At 38.7% G+C, this 15448-nt stretch overlaps 1 protein-coding gene across 1 annotated transcript in view; it reads left to right on the top strand.

Annotated features, from left to right (window-relative positions):
* Window positions 1-15448, top strand: part of CDHR3 (cadherin related family member 3) — a 113219-nt gene that overhangs the window by 45918 nt on the left and 51853 nt on the right. The window contains exons 6-8 of the mRNA XM_044679048.1: window positions 675-779; window positions 8897-9045; window positions 11139-11328. Coding sequence (XP_044534983.1) covers window positions 675-779; window positions 8897-9045; window positions 11139-11328 — 444 coding nt within the window. The remainder of the gene's footprint in view (window positions 1-674; window positions 780-8896; window positions 9046-11138; window positions 11329-15448) is intronic.

Raw genomic sequence — 15448 nt, 5'->3', positions numbered from 1 at the left:
TCCTTCCCTAACCCTGGGAAAAAAGGAACTTCATATACATTGACTCAATTATGTTTGCCTGAAACATCCACATAACTATTGAAAAAATGATTGGGAAAGGAGACTGGATCTGACTCTAGGTCTACTTTGTGAGTTGAGGAATAGAGACACAGTACAAATGAGATGGTTGGTTTTAGAGTCCAGTGTAGAAGTGAGTAATTACTTGGGAGGAAAGAGTAAGAGAAAAGAGAAATGGAGAAAGAAGGTTGGAGAGTTAGAAAAAGTGTCACATTATTAAATGGGCAATTGCTCTCCTGCCAGGACCTTACTTCAGATTCTCACACCTGAATCTCATTTTAAAAACACTGAATCTACAATCCTGGGGTTTGAGATTAAACATCTCATTGCCACTTTCTTTGTGACCTTGGTCAAATCACTTAATTTTACCAAAACTATTTCTTCATCTGTAAAATGAGGACTAGACAACTCCTGAGGTCCCTTCCAAGGCTCCATCTATGATCCTATGGACTATGCCACCATTTTCCCCTTTGCTACTCTTTTGCTGTTGTGAGAAGCAACACTTGGCAGCTGAGGGATGGGAAGAAGGTCATTATCACTTACTATTTCCTTTCAACTCCATTCTTCAGAATGATCTAAGTCTGCAATTCTAACTTGAGTTTGTTTTCCCCCGACAGTTATGTAATTGAGGTGGAAATACAGGACAGTGGGGAGCTTAAAGCCACCAGAACATTCTTAGTAAACATCATAAACATTAATGATGAAAGTCCTTACTTTACCAGGTAAGCCCAAAGCTGACCCATTCTCCTACGCTGGTTCTTAAGAGATCCCTCTTTGAGGTGGGGAAGTGGAGAGGCACAACTTCAAATGGCTTTCATGCTAGCTGACCTATGTTTTCTTTATCCTAAGGCAAAGACAAGAAAGCAATGGCCTATTTTCCAGTTTCTCTGTCTCTTTTTGTGGGTCTCTCTCTAACCCACTCTCTCTCTGTAGCTCTGTCTCAGTCTCTGTGTCTGTGTCTCTCTCGGTTTCTGTCTGTCTTTGTCTTTCTGTCTCTGTCTGTCTCTCTCATCAATTTGCTTTGGCCCCAGGCTCTCATATTTTTCGTTTTCCTGCCTTCTTGGGAAAATAGATGTTGGAATGGTTCCCTATGGTGAGGAAGGCTCAGTATCTATTTTTGGGTAATGGGGAAAGGATATAATTTTATTTGATGGCTTAACCCAGTGGGCATACCTACCATTACATGCTCTGATCTTTCTTATTCTACCTTTGAAGTCCTATCCTAGTATACTTTGTTATTTGGCTACAGAGGCACAGTATCTTTTATTGCCTGTCTCTTTGGTCCCCCAAAACACATGCAAGAGACCAGTCACTAGGAAAATGTGAAAAGCAGTTGTTCAGTTTAACTGCATTTACAGATGTATATAAAGCCAATGCAAGATGAAAGGCAACCTGGTATAGTGGATAAAGTGCTGAACTGGGAAGCAGGAAATTGAGAGACATCACGATATAATGGAAAGAGGATGGGCTTTGGAGTCAGGACTGGAGTATAAATCCTGCCTCTGCCTCTTACTGCCTGGGTGACCTTGGGCAAGTTACCTAACCTCCCTGGCCCTCAATTTCCTCCTCTGTAAAATGAGGGGTTTGATTAGATGGCTTTCCAAACCTTCTCCTATTATCCTAAATTCTACTTTTGACACTTACTCGCTCTGTGATTATGGGCAAAGTCATGCCACTTTGCTTATCCTGTTTCCTCATGTATAAAATAAGGATGCTACTTCCAATATCTCCTAGAGTTGTTACGAGACAAAATTGGATGATGAATGTAAAAAACTTCTTGCAAACTTTAAAACACTATAAATGTCAGTTCTTATTTTTAAATATTTTTTCCAACTACACATTAATTTTTTAACATTAATTTAAAAAATTTTTGGATACAAATTCTCTCCCTCCCTCAATCTATTTCCCCATCATTGAGAAGGCAAGCAGTTTGACATAGATTATACATGTGCAGTCATGTAAAACATATTTCCATATTGGTCATGTTGTAAAAGAAAACACAGGCCAAAAAAATATGAAAAAAATAAACTAAAAAAAGTATCCTTCAATCTGCACTCAGACTCAATCAGTTAATTCTCTGGCTGTGGATAACATTTTTCTCCATAAGTCCTTTAGCATTGTCTTAGATTATCGTATTGCCAAGAATAGCTAAGCCATTCGTAGTTGATCCCTACATCTTTACAATATTGCTGTTACTGTGCATAATGTTCTCCTGGTTCTCAGTTCACCATGGATCAGTTCATGTAAGTTCATGTAAGGTTTTCCTGGAAGCATTCTGCTTTTTTTTTTAATAGCACAATAGTAATCCATCAATATCATAAACCACAACTTATTTGCCCATTCCCCAGTTGATGGGCATCTTCTCAGTTTCCAATTCTTTGCCAGCACAAAAAGAGCTGCTATAAATATTTTTGTATATATAAGCCTTTTTCCATTAAAAAAATCCCTTTGGGATATAGACCTAGTAAAAGTATTACTGGATCAAAGGGTATGCATATAATTTTATAGCCCTTTGGGCATAGTTCCAAATTGTCCTCCAAAATGGTTGGATCAGTTCACAACTCCACCAAATATGCATTAGTGTCCTCATTTTTCTCACTTCCCTGCCAACATTTGTTATTTCTCTTTTTGTCATACTAGCCAATCTGTTAGATTCAAGGTAGAACCTCAGAGTTGTAGTATACAGAATTGGGGTGATATAGTTTTTTTCTAGCTTTGGCTGAGTTCCAAAAGCTGTTAGAGGTTTGGAATCTTGAGGAAGAGGCAGTTGGCTGGATCTTCCGTGGAGGGAGGTTGTCAATGAGCCGAGCTGTTGGATTACCTAGCTTTAATATTGAAATTTAGCCTAGCTTTGATATATTTACTTAAGAAATTATTATTTTAGATAAACCCTTTATATCTTCCTTTCCTAATACCATCCTTGCCTTCCCTCCCTTACCTTATATGTCTGTGGAGTTAATAAGGAGAGTAATTATAGAGGAGTTAAATCTGTGAAGAGTTACCTAATTGACAGCATTAGTTATAGTTAGTCAGTCATCATTTATTCCCTTTAGATAGCAATAGCACTTAGTAAAGCTGAGTTTAAAGGCAGGTCCTTACTCAGACTCCATCTTTGCTTCCCTTCCCCCACCTGAGGTTCCTGAGACAACTGATAGGGCTTTCCTTTGATCCACCTTCCTAACAAACATCCTTCAAACAAAATAAACCCTTTTGTGTTTCAACAGCCCTATTAGTGTAATTTGTCTGTTAGTTATCAAGAGGGAAGAAGAGGGAAAGAAACAACATACTCTGGGCTTAGAGGGAAGCTGGGCATCCATCTTGAAGGAAGGTGTTACTTCAAAACAGGTCCCTTCCTGTGAAATTAACTAAAGCCTGTTTGTTAATTTCAGTCTAGTCTATTTCCCTCAGCTTGTGTTTGAGTCTAAGTCCCAGTCTGTAAGCCTGCTGTGTTTGTCTGTTTAGTTTAATTTCTCTTCTTCCTAAAGATCTCTGTTTCCCTTCTGTGTTATACTCCTGACTTCAGTCTTATTATACCCTGAATCTCCTTTAATCCCAGCCTACCTGTAACCGAGATTACCCATTTAGCAAATCTCCAACATCCTCCTTTCAATTCCTTATACCACACACCTTTCCTCAAATTTCCTCATAACAGAGTTTAATTTGCCTTTGTCTGATCAGTAGTGATTTTGAGCATTTTTTATGATTATAGATAGCTTTAATTTCTTCATCTGAAAACCACCTGTTTATATATTTTGACCATTTATCAATTAGGGAATAGCTTATATTCTTATAAATTTGATTCAATTTTCTACATATTTGAGAAATAAGGCCTTTATCAGAAACTTGCTTTAAAATCCACCCCCCACTTTTCTGTTTTCCTTCTAATCTTGGCTGCATTTGTTTTGTATATGCAAACCCTTTTTAATATAATGTAATAAAAAATAAGAAATGCTGGTGATTTCTGTGGGTTTATTTTATATCCTACAACTTTGCAAAAAAATTGTTAATTATTTCAACTAGTTTTTCTTCTTGCTATAGCTAGTGTTTTTAGTATCATATTGAATAATAGTGGTGATAATGGGCATCCTTGCTTCACCCCTGATCTTATTGGGAAGGCTTCTAGCTTACCTCTATTATAGATAATACTTGCTGATGGTTTTAGATAGATACTATTTATTGTTTTATGGAAAATTTCCTTTATTCTTATGTTTTCTAGTGTTTCTAATAAGAATTAGTGCTATATTTTGTCAAAAGCTTTTTCTGCATCTATGAAATAATCCTATAATTTTTCTTGGTTTTGTTATTAATGTGATCCATTATACTGATAGTTTGCATAATATTGAACTAGCCCTGCATTCTTAGTATAAATCTCACCTAGATACAGGGTATGATCCTTGAGATATATTGTAGTAACCTCCTTGATAGTATTTTTTTACATTTCCATGTCAATATTCATAGGGAAATTGGTCTATAGTGTATAAATGGAATTGCCCTCCTTTGTTTATTTTAACCTTCTTTGTCACAATAATAACTTTCTGTAAACAGGTTCTTTTTTGTTTTTTGCTTGTTTGGTCATTTCACTAGCCTATTTCTTGACTTTTAACTTTATTTTAAATTTGGGTTGTGCTCCAGGGATGGAGCAAGCTTCATGTTTCTCATGCTATTGTTTTCAAAGCTAGTTCTGGGGTCCTGTAAGTTTTCAGTTCTTCCAAAGTGATATGATCTGAGGAAAGGTGTGGTCACTAATATTATGGTCTGTGATTGACCCCAAGCACTCTTTTCTAACCTGGAACTCTGACAAGAGTCACCACTCCTACTGATCCAACCATTCTGGCTGGCAATTTGGAACTATGCTCAAAGGGCTATAAAAGACTGCCTGCCCTTTGATCCAGCCATACCATTGCTGGGTTTGTACCCCAAAGAGATCATAGATAAACAGACTTGTACGAAAATATTTATAGCTGCGCTTTTTGTGGTGGCAAAAAACTGGAAAAGGAGGGGATGTCCTTCAATTGGGGAATGGCTGAACAAACTGTGGTATATGCGGGTGATGGAATACTATTGTGCTAAAAGGAATAATAAACTGGAGGAGTTCCAGGCGAACTGGAGAGACCTCCGGGAACTGATGCAGAGCGAAAGGAGCAGAGCCAGAAGAACATTGTACACAGAGACTGATATACTGTGGTAAAATCGAATGTAATGGACTTCTGTACCAGCAGCAATACAAAAACCCAGGACAATTCTGAGGGATTTATGGTAAAGAACGCTACCCACATCCAGAGGAAGGACTGCAGGAGAGGAAACATATAAGAAAAACAGCTGCTTGAACGCAAGGGTTGGGGTGGACATGATTGAGGATATGGACTCGAAACTACCACACCAATGCAACTACCAACAATTTGGAAATAGGTCTTGATCAAGGACACACGATAAAACCAGTGGAAATGTGTGTCGGCCATGGGTGGGGGGGGTGGGGGAGGTGAAGGGGAAAGTAGGAGCATGAATCATGTAACCATGTTAAAAATGAATATTAATAAATGTTTAAAATTTAACAAAAAAAAAGTCACTACTCCTGTTAGTGTTCCACCTTTTCCTGGAACTGTGACCCAGAACTGTGTATGGACAATGAGAAAGACTTGTTCCCAGGGCTAGCAAAGGGTCCCCTATAATCTGCTTCTAACCAGTTATCTGAGCCTCTTATTATCTGTGGGCTGAGAGTTCCTGAAGCTTCTGCCTCTAACTGAGTCACCACAAAGGCCTGCCACTGACATGGCATAGCATGGCAGCCTGTGGGCCACTGTGCTCCATTCTTTTCCCAGTGAAACAGACTTTTCTTTCACCTCATCCCATTGTCAATTCTGCCACTCCAGAATTCATTTTGAGGTATTATTTTATTTTAATGTTTAGAGGAGAATTTGGGAGGGTTCAAGTGAGTTTCTGTCTTTTTACTCCACCATCTTGTTACCAGTTCTTCTTATTGGGATGCCTTAGCAACCACATAATTTTTTTTGTTACAGAGCCCTCAAGAGTATCTGACAAACTGTCATATCTCCTCATTGTAGATGGATTTTTTTTTCCTTCCCTTGCTCACACCTAATCCTTCTTTTAATGCTAACCTAGTGACTCTGGGCAAGGGTAAGTCATTTCATCTCCCTGGGCCACAGTCTTCTCATCTGTAAAATGAGAGTATTGTACTAGATAGTCTCTTCCACTCTACACCTATAATCTTATGACTTCTACTTTAATGTTCTTGACACTTCAGTCCTCCACTCTAGCATTTTGTGGTTTTTGTTCACTCATTTTTCAGTCATGTTTGAGTCTTCATGATTCCATATAGAGCATTCTTGGCAAAAATACTAGGGTGGTTTTTCATTTCCTTCTCAAACCCATTTCACAGATAAGGAAACTGAGATCAACAATGTTAAATGACTCGCCCAGGGTCACAAAGCTCATGAGTGTCGGAGGCCAGATTTGAACACAGGAAGAGGAGTCTTCCTAACTTCAGACTCAGCACTCTATCTGCTATACCACCTAGATGCCCCACTTTAGTGAATGTACCTTAAATGTGGAACTCCTTGATACTTGGATGGTGAAAATTTTGCCTCGTCTAAGCCTAAGTGGGACAGCATCAAACAAACTCCCCAGAAGGAATAGCTACCAAACCTCACATCAGTGTTGGTCCCCGGATGAAAGCTAGACAGATAGAGATGGGAATTTTAGCTGACATCCCATATCCCTGAGCACACAGGGCAGCCTATTTATAAATAGATTGTGACATCAAAGACTGGATGCAGGGTCAGGAACTGTCACCGAACATCACTGCTGACTCACTCACAAACAACCCTTTAGCGAAAGGTGAAGTGTGACTTGAGTCAAGTACACTCCGCTGCACTACTCTAATCAGGGAGGTGGCAAAGCAGGTTAACAGGATCTCAAAGGGAGAAGAGAGTTGGTTTTCAGAGTTCATAGGGGATAGCATTCGTAAAGGTGCTGGCTTGTACTAAGTCACCCCCAAGGAGAGTGATTGATTCACAGTACAAGTCACAGATAACAGCACCCTGGCTGGGTGTTTTCTCACTCTTGAGAGGTCAGGAAACTGTTTCTTTGCCTTCCTCTTCGGTTTAGGAAAAGAAGCTAGCGGAGGTTTTCTCTAGATGACACCCAATCATCCAGATGGAAAATGATGAGGCTGTCAGTTGCCCAGATGCTCTGCCCATGCAAGAGCAAACATGTTTATAAACAGCTGCATGTTTTGGCAGGGTATATCAAGTCATAAAAAGTAAAATTTCTTCAGGGTGTTGCTGTTGTTTATCTTATAAAGCATGTGTATTATCCAATTCAATAGAAACAAACATTTATTAAATGTTTATTATGTGCAACCTGTACCATATCTGAGGTTAGATTGCTAATGGGGTCAAGAAATGACTTGCTGAAGCAGCTAAGTACACTGGATAGAGAGCCAGGCCAAGAGTTGGGACGACTTGGATTCAAATTTCGCCTTATACACTTTCTAAATGAGTGAGCCTGGACAAATCACTTAACCTCTATTGCCTAGCCTTTGCTACTCTTCTGCCTTAGAATTAATATTAAGATAGAAGATGAGTTGAAAAGAAAAAGAAGAAATGACTCACCCAAGCAAGGTATGAGTGGATGCTAGGTATGAGTAAGAGGCAGGACTTGAACCCAGATCTTTCACCCATCTTGTTTCTGCTCTTGCCTCACCCTCCAGGGAGCCGTCCAGAGAGGGGCTAAGCCACTCAGCTCTCCACTCCCTGTGATCATGAGTCTTTCTCTTCACCCTGGTCATTTTCTCTCTTGTTGAGTATTTCATGTATCCTGTCTTCCTCCAGCCCCTTCTTTCCTTATCTTACTTTGAAAACTGGATCACTACCATCCTTTGGACAGAATGTGCTCTTGGTGGACGTCCCTATTGTTCTACTCACAATCTTTGGGACTGCCTAGCTCATAACTTACTCCTCCGGTTAATATTTCCTTTTATGTATTACCTCTCCCATTGCAATGTAAGTTTCTTATTGAACTCATTAACTTCCATGGGTTCCGTTAACTCATTTGATTCCCATAACAACCTTGAGAAGTAGGTGCTATTATGACCCTCATTTTACACATAAGGAAACTGAGGCACAAATAAATTAAATGATTTGCCCAGCGTCATACAACCAGTTAGTATATGAGGCAGAATTTGAACTTTCTTCTTCACTCCTCCAGATCTGCGATGCTACGTAGTAGGCAACCTAGCTGCGTAAATTAAGCTGTACAAAATAGAGATTTGTAGATTTATGTATAACCCTCTGTTTCTATTCTACCATATACATACTGCTTTCTATTTTCCCTTTTTGGTGTTTAAGTTCAGAACAAACAACAAAATGTTAAAAGCCCAAAAGGTTTAAACCAACTGAATTCTGAAATGGGTATATACTTCATGAGAATTCAGATTTCTAATTCAGGTAAGTAGGGGAGATGATTTCTGTTACCAAAACATGCCCAGCCTTGCAGAATTTACTGTTGTTGTTATTGTTTTAAAGTGGGCTCCCTTTAGTATGTTTAAAGTAGGACTTGTTTCACCACAACTGGATTTCAATTTCTCAGCCGCAGTTCGGAGATTACCCTCCTAAAAGGTTGCAGCCGTGTTCACAGCCCCTCTAGGTTGAACTTTGGAAGGATTCCAAATGGAATTCCAGGGAGGCATGCCCAGAGAGTGGGTAGAGAAGACAGTGTGAATAGTTGCTTCATTTTTCCTCTACCTACCAATCTAGACCCCGTACCATCCCCCCTAGTCTCCCAGTCACTGACTTGTTCCTTGGCTATATTTGTGTTTCAGCTCAATAAGAGTTTACAGAATTCCAGAGGAGCTAAGCCCTGGGACTATCGTAGCCAACGTCACAGCCAAGGATCCTGATGATGAAGACTTTATGGGCAGACTCCTCTACCAGCTCACGACCCACAATGAGTATTTCATAATCAATCAGTGTAAGACACACACACGGACATGTATGCATATAGAACCTGCCATATGTGTCCTTTGATTTGGTCACGTAGGTGGCTTTTTTTATCCTTAGCAGTCTGCTGGCCCTGAGCGTGTTTCTCAGTGCTGGAGGCCAGATTGGAACTCGGATTTTCCCGACTTCAAGTCTTGCACTCCATCCACTGCATCGCTTAGGTGCCCTTGGCACACCTTAGGGTGATCGATAAAAGTGAGATATGATTATTCTCTGATAACTTGGTATATCAGGTGTCTACACTTGGGAGACAATCAAGCAGCCCTTTCAAGTCCAGCCCAGCCCCATTACAATCTCAATTCTGTGTACCAACTGATTTTAAAGTTCTATAATACTAATTTGGGCTCCCAAGAATCATGTTCTATTTATAACCCTGTTGCTATGGAACTAATTGACCCCTGTAGTGTTGATTGTTGTTGTCGTGTTTCCCCTTACAATGTTAATTTACATTTTTTGAAGAGTCAGTTAAAGATATTAGGTGAAGGTATGCCTGGACAAATGTCAGGTATTATTAGAGATGAGTTAGTTAATGTAATTGCACTTTGGTCTCTTTGAAAGAAAGGATCACTATAAATCTAATGTTTTATTGGGCTCAGGTCTTCCCTTTACAAGAATATACCCTGTCCGTGCCATTGAAAATGGTTGAATATAATGTTTCTGTATTGAAAAAAAAATTCTCTTTCAGATTGCTTTTTTTGCATGAGCCTATAAATGTTTTAAAAATCCTTATTTTTTGTCTTAGAACTAGTACTGTGGATTGGTTCTAAGGCCAAAGATCAGCAGGGGCTAGGCAATTGGGGTTAAGTGACTTGCCCAGGGTCACACAGCTAGGAAGTGTCTGAGGTCATATTTGATCCCAGGACCGTCTGTCTCTAGGCCTGGCACCCAATCCACTGAGCCACCCAGCTGTTCTAAGCCTATAGAGTTATATATGGGTTATCCTAGTATGACATTTGCCCTGTAGCCTTTGGGTATTTTTCTCCTAGGGAAGGGGAGAGGGTTAAGAGGGAACAACAGTGGTTGCCCACCTCTAGAAATACTTAATATCATGGAAATTTGTAGATCCAACTGAAGAGGGGCTGTACAACAGTTCAGTTTCAATATATTCTTTAAACTGATCAGAGAACCAGGATGATTATTATTATAATATTACATAGGATCACGTTGACCAATAGGGAAATGTGGTATTTTTCTAGTCCATTTCCTGTGTGGGAGAAGGCAGTTTTTAATAATAAGAGGCTCCTCTGGCCATATTTGGTCAGGACTTCCCCCTTTACCCTTCTCTATCCCACTGATTTTTGGCATAGTGGATAGGAAGCCAAACGCAGAATCAGGAAGACCTGGGTTCATGTTTTATCTCTGACACATATTGACTCTGTGACCTTGGGCAAGTCACTCACCCTCAACTTTCCCTAGCAAGGTCTCTACAACAAGAAGTTGCTGGAAAGATGTCAATTTGCATTGGTAGAAGAAGCAGCCTGGTACTATTAGGTGCTTCCAGCTGTATGTAAAGCCCTTGGCAAATCTTAGGGTGCTAGATAAATGTGAGATATGATTAGGATTCTTCTCTGATAACTTGGTATCTCAGGTGTCCACACTTATGAGTCATTCAGGCATCTCTAGCCAATCAAGCCCAGCCCTATTCTCTTTAACAACTGGTTTTAAAGTTCCATAATACTAATTTGGGATCCCAAGAAACATGTCTCTTATTTATAACACTGTGGGGAAAGCATTGGGTTTTAATTCAAAAGATTTTACTTTGAATCCTATCCTGTACTTGTTCAATGCTGTGAGCTCGGACTAATTACTTAACTACTCTGAGTCTCAGATTGTTTATCCATAAAATGATGATCTCTAAAGGTCCCTCTAGCTCCAAGTCTGTGATCCTATGAGTTTCCTAAATTGATAAAATCCCATCCCATCCCACCATAGGTCACCTTCATACAAGGACATCCCACTCCCATTTTTCCTGAGCGTTTGTGTCCTAGATAAGCCATATGTAATCCTAACCCTAAACTCGTTTTCAAGAGGTCAAGTTCTTACCTCTTTCTCCTGTCTGATTAGTGACTGGAACCATTCAAATCGCCAGCAGGATAAATCGAGATGCTGGTAAATTGAAACACAATCCCAGTATCTTTTTGGAAATTCTTGTGAAGGATAGACCCAAAGGGGGTCAGGAGAATCGCACTCAGATAACCTTCATCATTGAAGACATCAATGACAATCCTTCTACGTGCAATCAGTTTACTTTCAGGTACTCGAATCTTTGCCTCTTTTGCTCTACATAATTTTCCTAAAGCCGCTCTTGCCTAGTCCTTTGGTTTCTCTGAAATACTTTCAGTGAATTTTTAAGGGAAGCAAGGAAGATTTTAAAGACATTGAATGGCTATGTCTTTTTAAGGAATTAAAGGCCATCTGTAGTATTTTCACCTCTACCAAAAGTTCTGCTCCTGGGCTTTGTCACAACATGCCGGGAACCCTTGGGATCTCAAAGATTGTGGTAAAGGACTCCAGGCTCTGAAGGGTCCTAACAAGATGGGAAGGATAGAATTGGTGATGAACTAAATGGTTTATCATCTGAGGATCAGCCTAACTGAGTGCTAAGAAGCACATCACCAGAAGGGTGAGTCCCAGGTGATGAATTTATTTTTAGCCATAAGAATTTATGAAGACATCTGCTAAGGTATGCAGAGAAGGGTTGGTATAGAGAGTGCCCACACTAATTAAATCATAGATTTTTTTAACTATTAAAGAAGTGCTGTTTTAGTAGATAGTTGTCAGGTTTTTTGCTTCATTCTATTTTTCTATTTGTTACTCCTCTTGTTTTCCCTGAAGTTCCCTCTCCCTTCCTATTTTCTTCTTCTTTTTTCTGCTTCAGAAATGCCCTTTTAAATCACAGCATTGATATTCCTATCACTATTTGTGCTAGATCTTAGAGATCTGTTGCGTGATTTCCTTTCCCTTATGGATATCAGGGGTAAGTTGACCAGGAGTCAGTATATTGGGTCTGCATTAATGTCCCAATTCTGCCACTCATTACCTTTTATGATCTTAGGCAAGACGCTTAACCTCAGTGAGGTTTTGCCTTTTTTAAATTTTCATATCCCCAGTGCCATATAATATATAGTGAGCAATTAATAAATGTTTCCTGACTGACTGACTGAGGGAATTAAACTAGATAACCTTCAAGCTCTCTTAGAGTTCTAGACTTACCATCCTATGATTCTTTGAGTGAATGGTGGTGATTTGAGGAGCAAAGCCATATGGATCTGGGCCAACAACTTAAGAGGAATAAATAAGAATATGCTGATTCAATAATAGAGCCCACAGCCCACCCATGTTTTCCCATCCTGTGAGATGTTAGTTTATGTATTCCCATAAAAGCTCCTAGGAAGATCTACCTAATGTACTGGAGACTTTTCTCAGTTTGCATTGCATAGGCACCATTTTGTCCAGGACTTGGATCATCCATCTGTTATTCTTTGCTCTTACTATATACTCTGTTTCTGGTTATATATTTTTAGGCTAATATCCTTCATCAGTATTCTTGTACGCAAGTCATAGTTGGTAAAATGCTGAAACCTACTTAAACTCACTGTATTTCTCACCAAAGTTCTTTGGTCCATCTACATTTACTAGTCTTCAGACATGGCAGTGGGAAATAGCAAGGTAATGCAGCATGGTGTAGTTGAAAGAATGCTGGACTGGGAGTCCTAAATGATGTAGGGTTCTAATCCTATTGCTGAAACTTCCTGCTTGAGTAATCATAAAAGCAAATCAGAGTTTCCTCATCTGCAAAATGGGGATGATTGAACAACATTTACCTCATAGGGGTTGTGAGGATTGACTCAAGTAATTTATGTAAAGTGCTTTGTAAACCTTTCATGCTATGTAAATGCCAACTGTTATTTACAATTAAGAAGTCTCAGGGGAATGCTATCCTAGGGTTATGGATAAACCAAACTAAATATTTATTTATGAAAATAAAACAGAATAGCTAAATCACTTTTTATTCCATAATTGCAACAAATAACAAAAAAGGAAAAGAAAGCTCCAAATGCAACCAGCCTCTGGCTTCTTTCTATCTTAACTTTAAAATCTTCCTAGCTGGCTTTTTAGTCAAAGACAATTTTTGGTTCCTGGCTAATCATGCATTTCAACTTTCAAAAATGTAACTTATACATTATGAAATTAGAAAACACAAATAAATGAGATTCTCCATGCACAAAGTTGGACAGAAAAGGAGGGTCGTATATAAAACAGTGAACCTCTGTTGTACACCGCTTTCTTTTTTAAGTAGATAAATACACTCAATGGGTAGCTTGCAAAGCTGCCCTGCCTGTATATGTTACCTACTAGTATCCTTTTTGTTTTCTTCTGTGCATTTTTAAAAGCAATGCTTCAAAGGTTCTTTCTTCTTTTCTTTTGGACAACCCTATCACTAACTTTCCTCTGCCTAGGAAGGAAGGATGGAAGGAAGAGAGGGAGGAAGAAAGGAAAGAAGGAAGGAAGGAAGGAAGGGAAGGAGGAAGAAAGGAAAGAAGGAAGGAAGGAAGGAAGGGAAGGAGGAAGAAAGGAAAGAAGGAAGGAAGGAAGGAAGGGAGGGAGGAAGAAAGGAAAGAAGGAAGGAAGGGAGGAAGGAAGGAAGGAAAGAAGGAAGGAAGAAAAGAAGGCCAGCCCTTGTAACAAATAATCAAACAAAATGACTTCCTTCTTTGTCCAGGTCTGAAATACATGTCTTTTTTATACCTTATGTTCCTCACCTCTCTGTCATGCTCCCTAAACAGCATGTTTCATTATTAGTTCTTGGAAAATATGGGTGGTATTTGTATTTATAAAAGTTAAATCTTTTAAAGTTGTTTTTGTTTATAGTGTTATCATTCCCCAGGTTTTGCTCATTTCACTTTGTGGTTCTTCATATACATTTTCCCAGGTTTCTCTGAAATAGTTCATTTCCTCATTTCTCATTTCTCAATAATACTTCATTTATTTCAGATTCCATAATTTTTACAGCCATTCTTCAAATGATAGGTTTTGCCTTTGTTTCCAGTTCTTTACTACAACAAGAAGAACTGCTATAAATATATTTGTGTATATGGGTCTTTTTCTTGTTTTATCTCTTTGGGGGTAAAGCTTAGTAATTTTATTTCTGGTTCAAAGGCTGTACCTGGTTTAGTGACTTTGGGGGACATAATTGCAAATTGCTTTTCAAAATGATTGGATCCATTCACAATTCTACTATCCATTTTGTCCAGCCCTTCCAACAATTGTCATTTTCTTTTTTGGTTATCTTTGGCTGTCTAATAGTTGTGCAATAGAATTTGCATTTCTAAATAATGATATCAATAAATTCCATTTTTTGTGTTTTAGGAACATTTTTAATAGGAAATTGATAGCTTGGATTTCTTTCTTTGAGAATTGCCTGCTCATATCCTTTGACCATTTATTTATTGGACGATGGCTATCATTCTTACATATTTGCTAGAAAAATGCTGGCTATTCTGTTTGAATCAATTCTTTATATACTTTGGCTAGTTAGACCTTTAATCAGGAAAAAAAATTGCTACAAAGATTTTTTCCTTAATAATGGTTTCCCTTCTAATTTTAACTACATTGGATTTTTTTGTGTAAAAACTTCACAATTTTATATAATCAGCATTTCTAGTTTATCTTCTGTGATGCTTTCTGTTTTTTGTTTGGTTAGGAACTCTTCTTTCTATAGTTACTAAAGCTATTTTTTTCCTTGGTCCTCTAATTTATTTATAATATTTACTTTTCTATCTGTGATGTATCCATTTGATATTTGTGGTAGTGTGATATGTTGATGTAAGCCTAATTTCTCCTAGACTTATTTTCCAGTTTTCCTACATATTATTGTCAAATTGTGAGTCCTTAACTCAGTAGTTAGAATCTTTATATTTATGAACACTATAATAATGTTTGTTTGGGTAGCCAGTATTTTCTGACCTCATTCTTCCTTGAGGTGTTGGAGTATCTTCCACTATTGCCATCAATGCAAATCCCAATTCCAATGTGTTCTCACTATTAATCGCCATTGATTAGTAATCTGGTTCCACTTAAACAATCAGCATTAACTAGCTTTTACATCAGACACTTACCTCCAATATATAACAAAAACAAAAAATATAAACATCTCCCTCAGCCCCAGGAGTGTAGCCTCCCCTATGCCACCTCATTGCCTGTAAGAGCAGGCTCAGATTTAGCACCATTTCTCTATAATGTTGATTCCACTAAGTTCAGAGCTGAATAGGGAGTCCTCATATCAGCTACTCCTGAAGGTCACTTCTTGCTCCACAGGGCTTCAGTGCCAAGCTAGCTACGAAACCTGGCATGGACTTCACTCCTGAAGCCCC

Source organism: Gracilinanus agilis, chromosome 5 (genome assembly GCF_016433145.1).
Source record: "Gracilinanus agilis isolate LMUSP501 chromosome 5, AgileGrace, whole genome shotgun sequence".
Taxonomy (NCBI): Eukaryota; Metazoa; Chordata; class Mammalia; order Didelphimorphia; family Didelphidae; genus Gracilinanus; species Gracilinanus agilis.
Note: the sequence above shows the minus strand (reverse complement) of the source record. Positions and strands in the feature narration are given on the sequence as shown.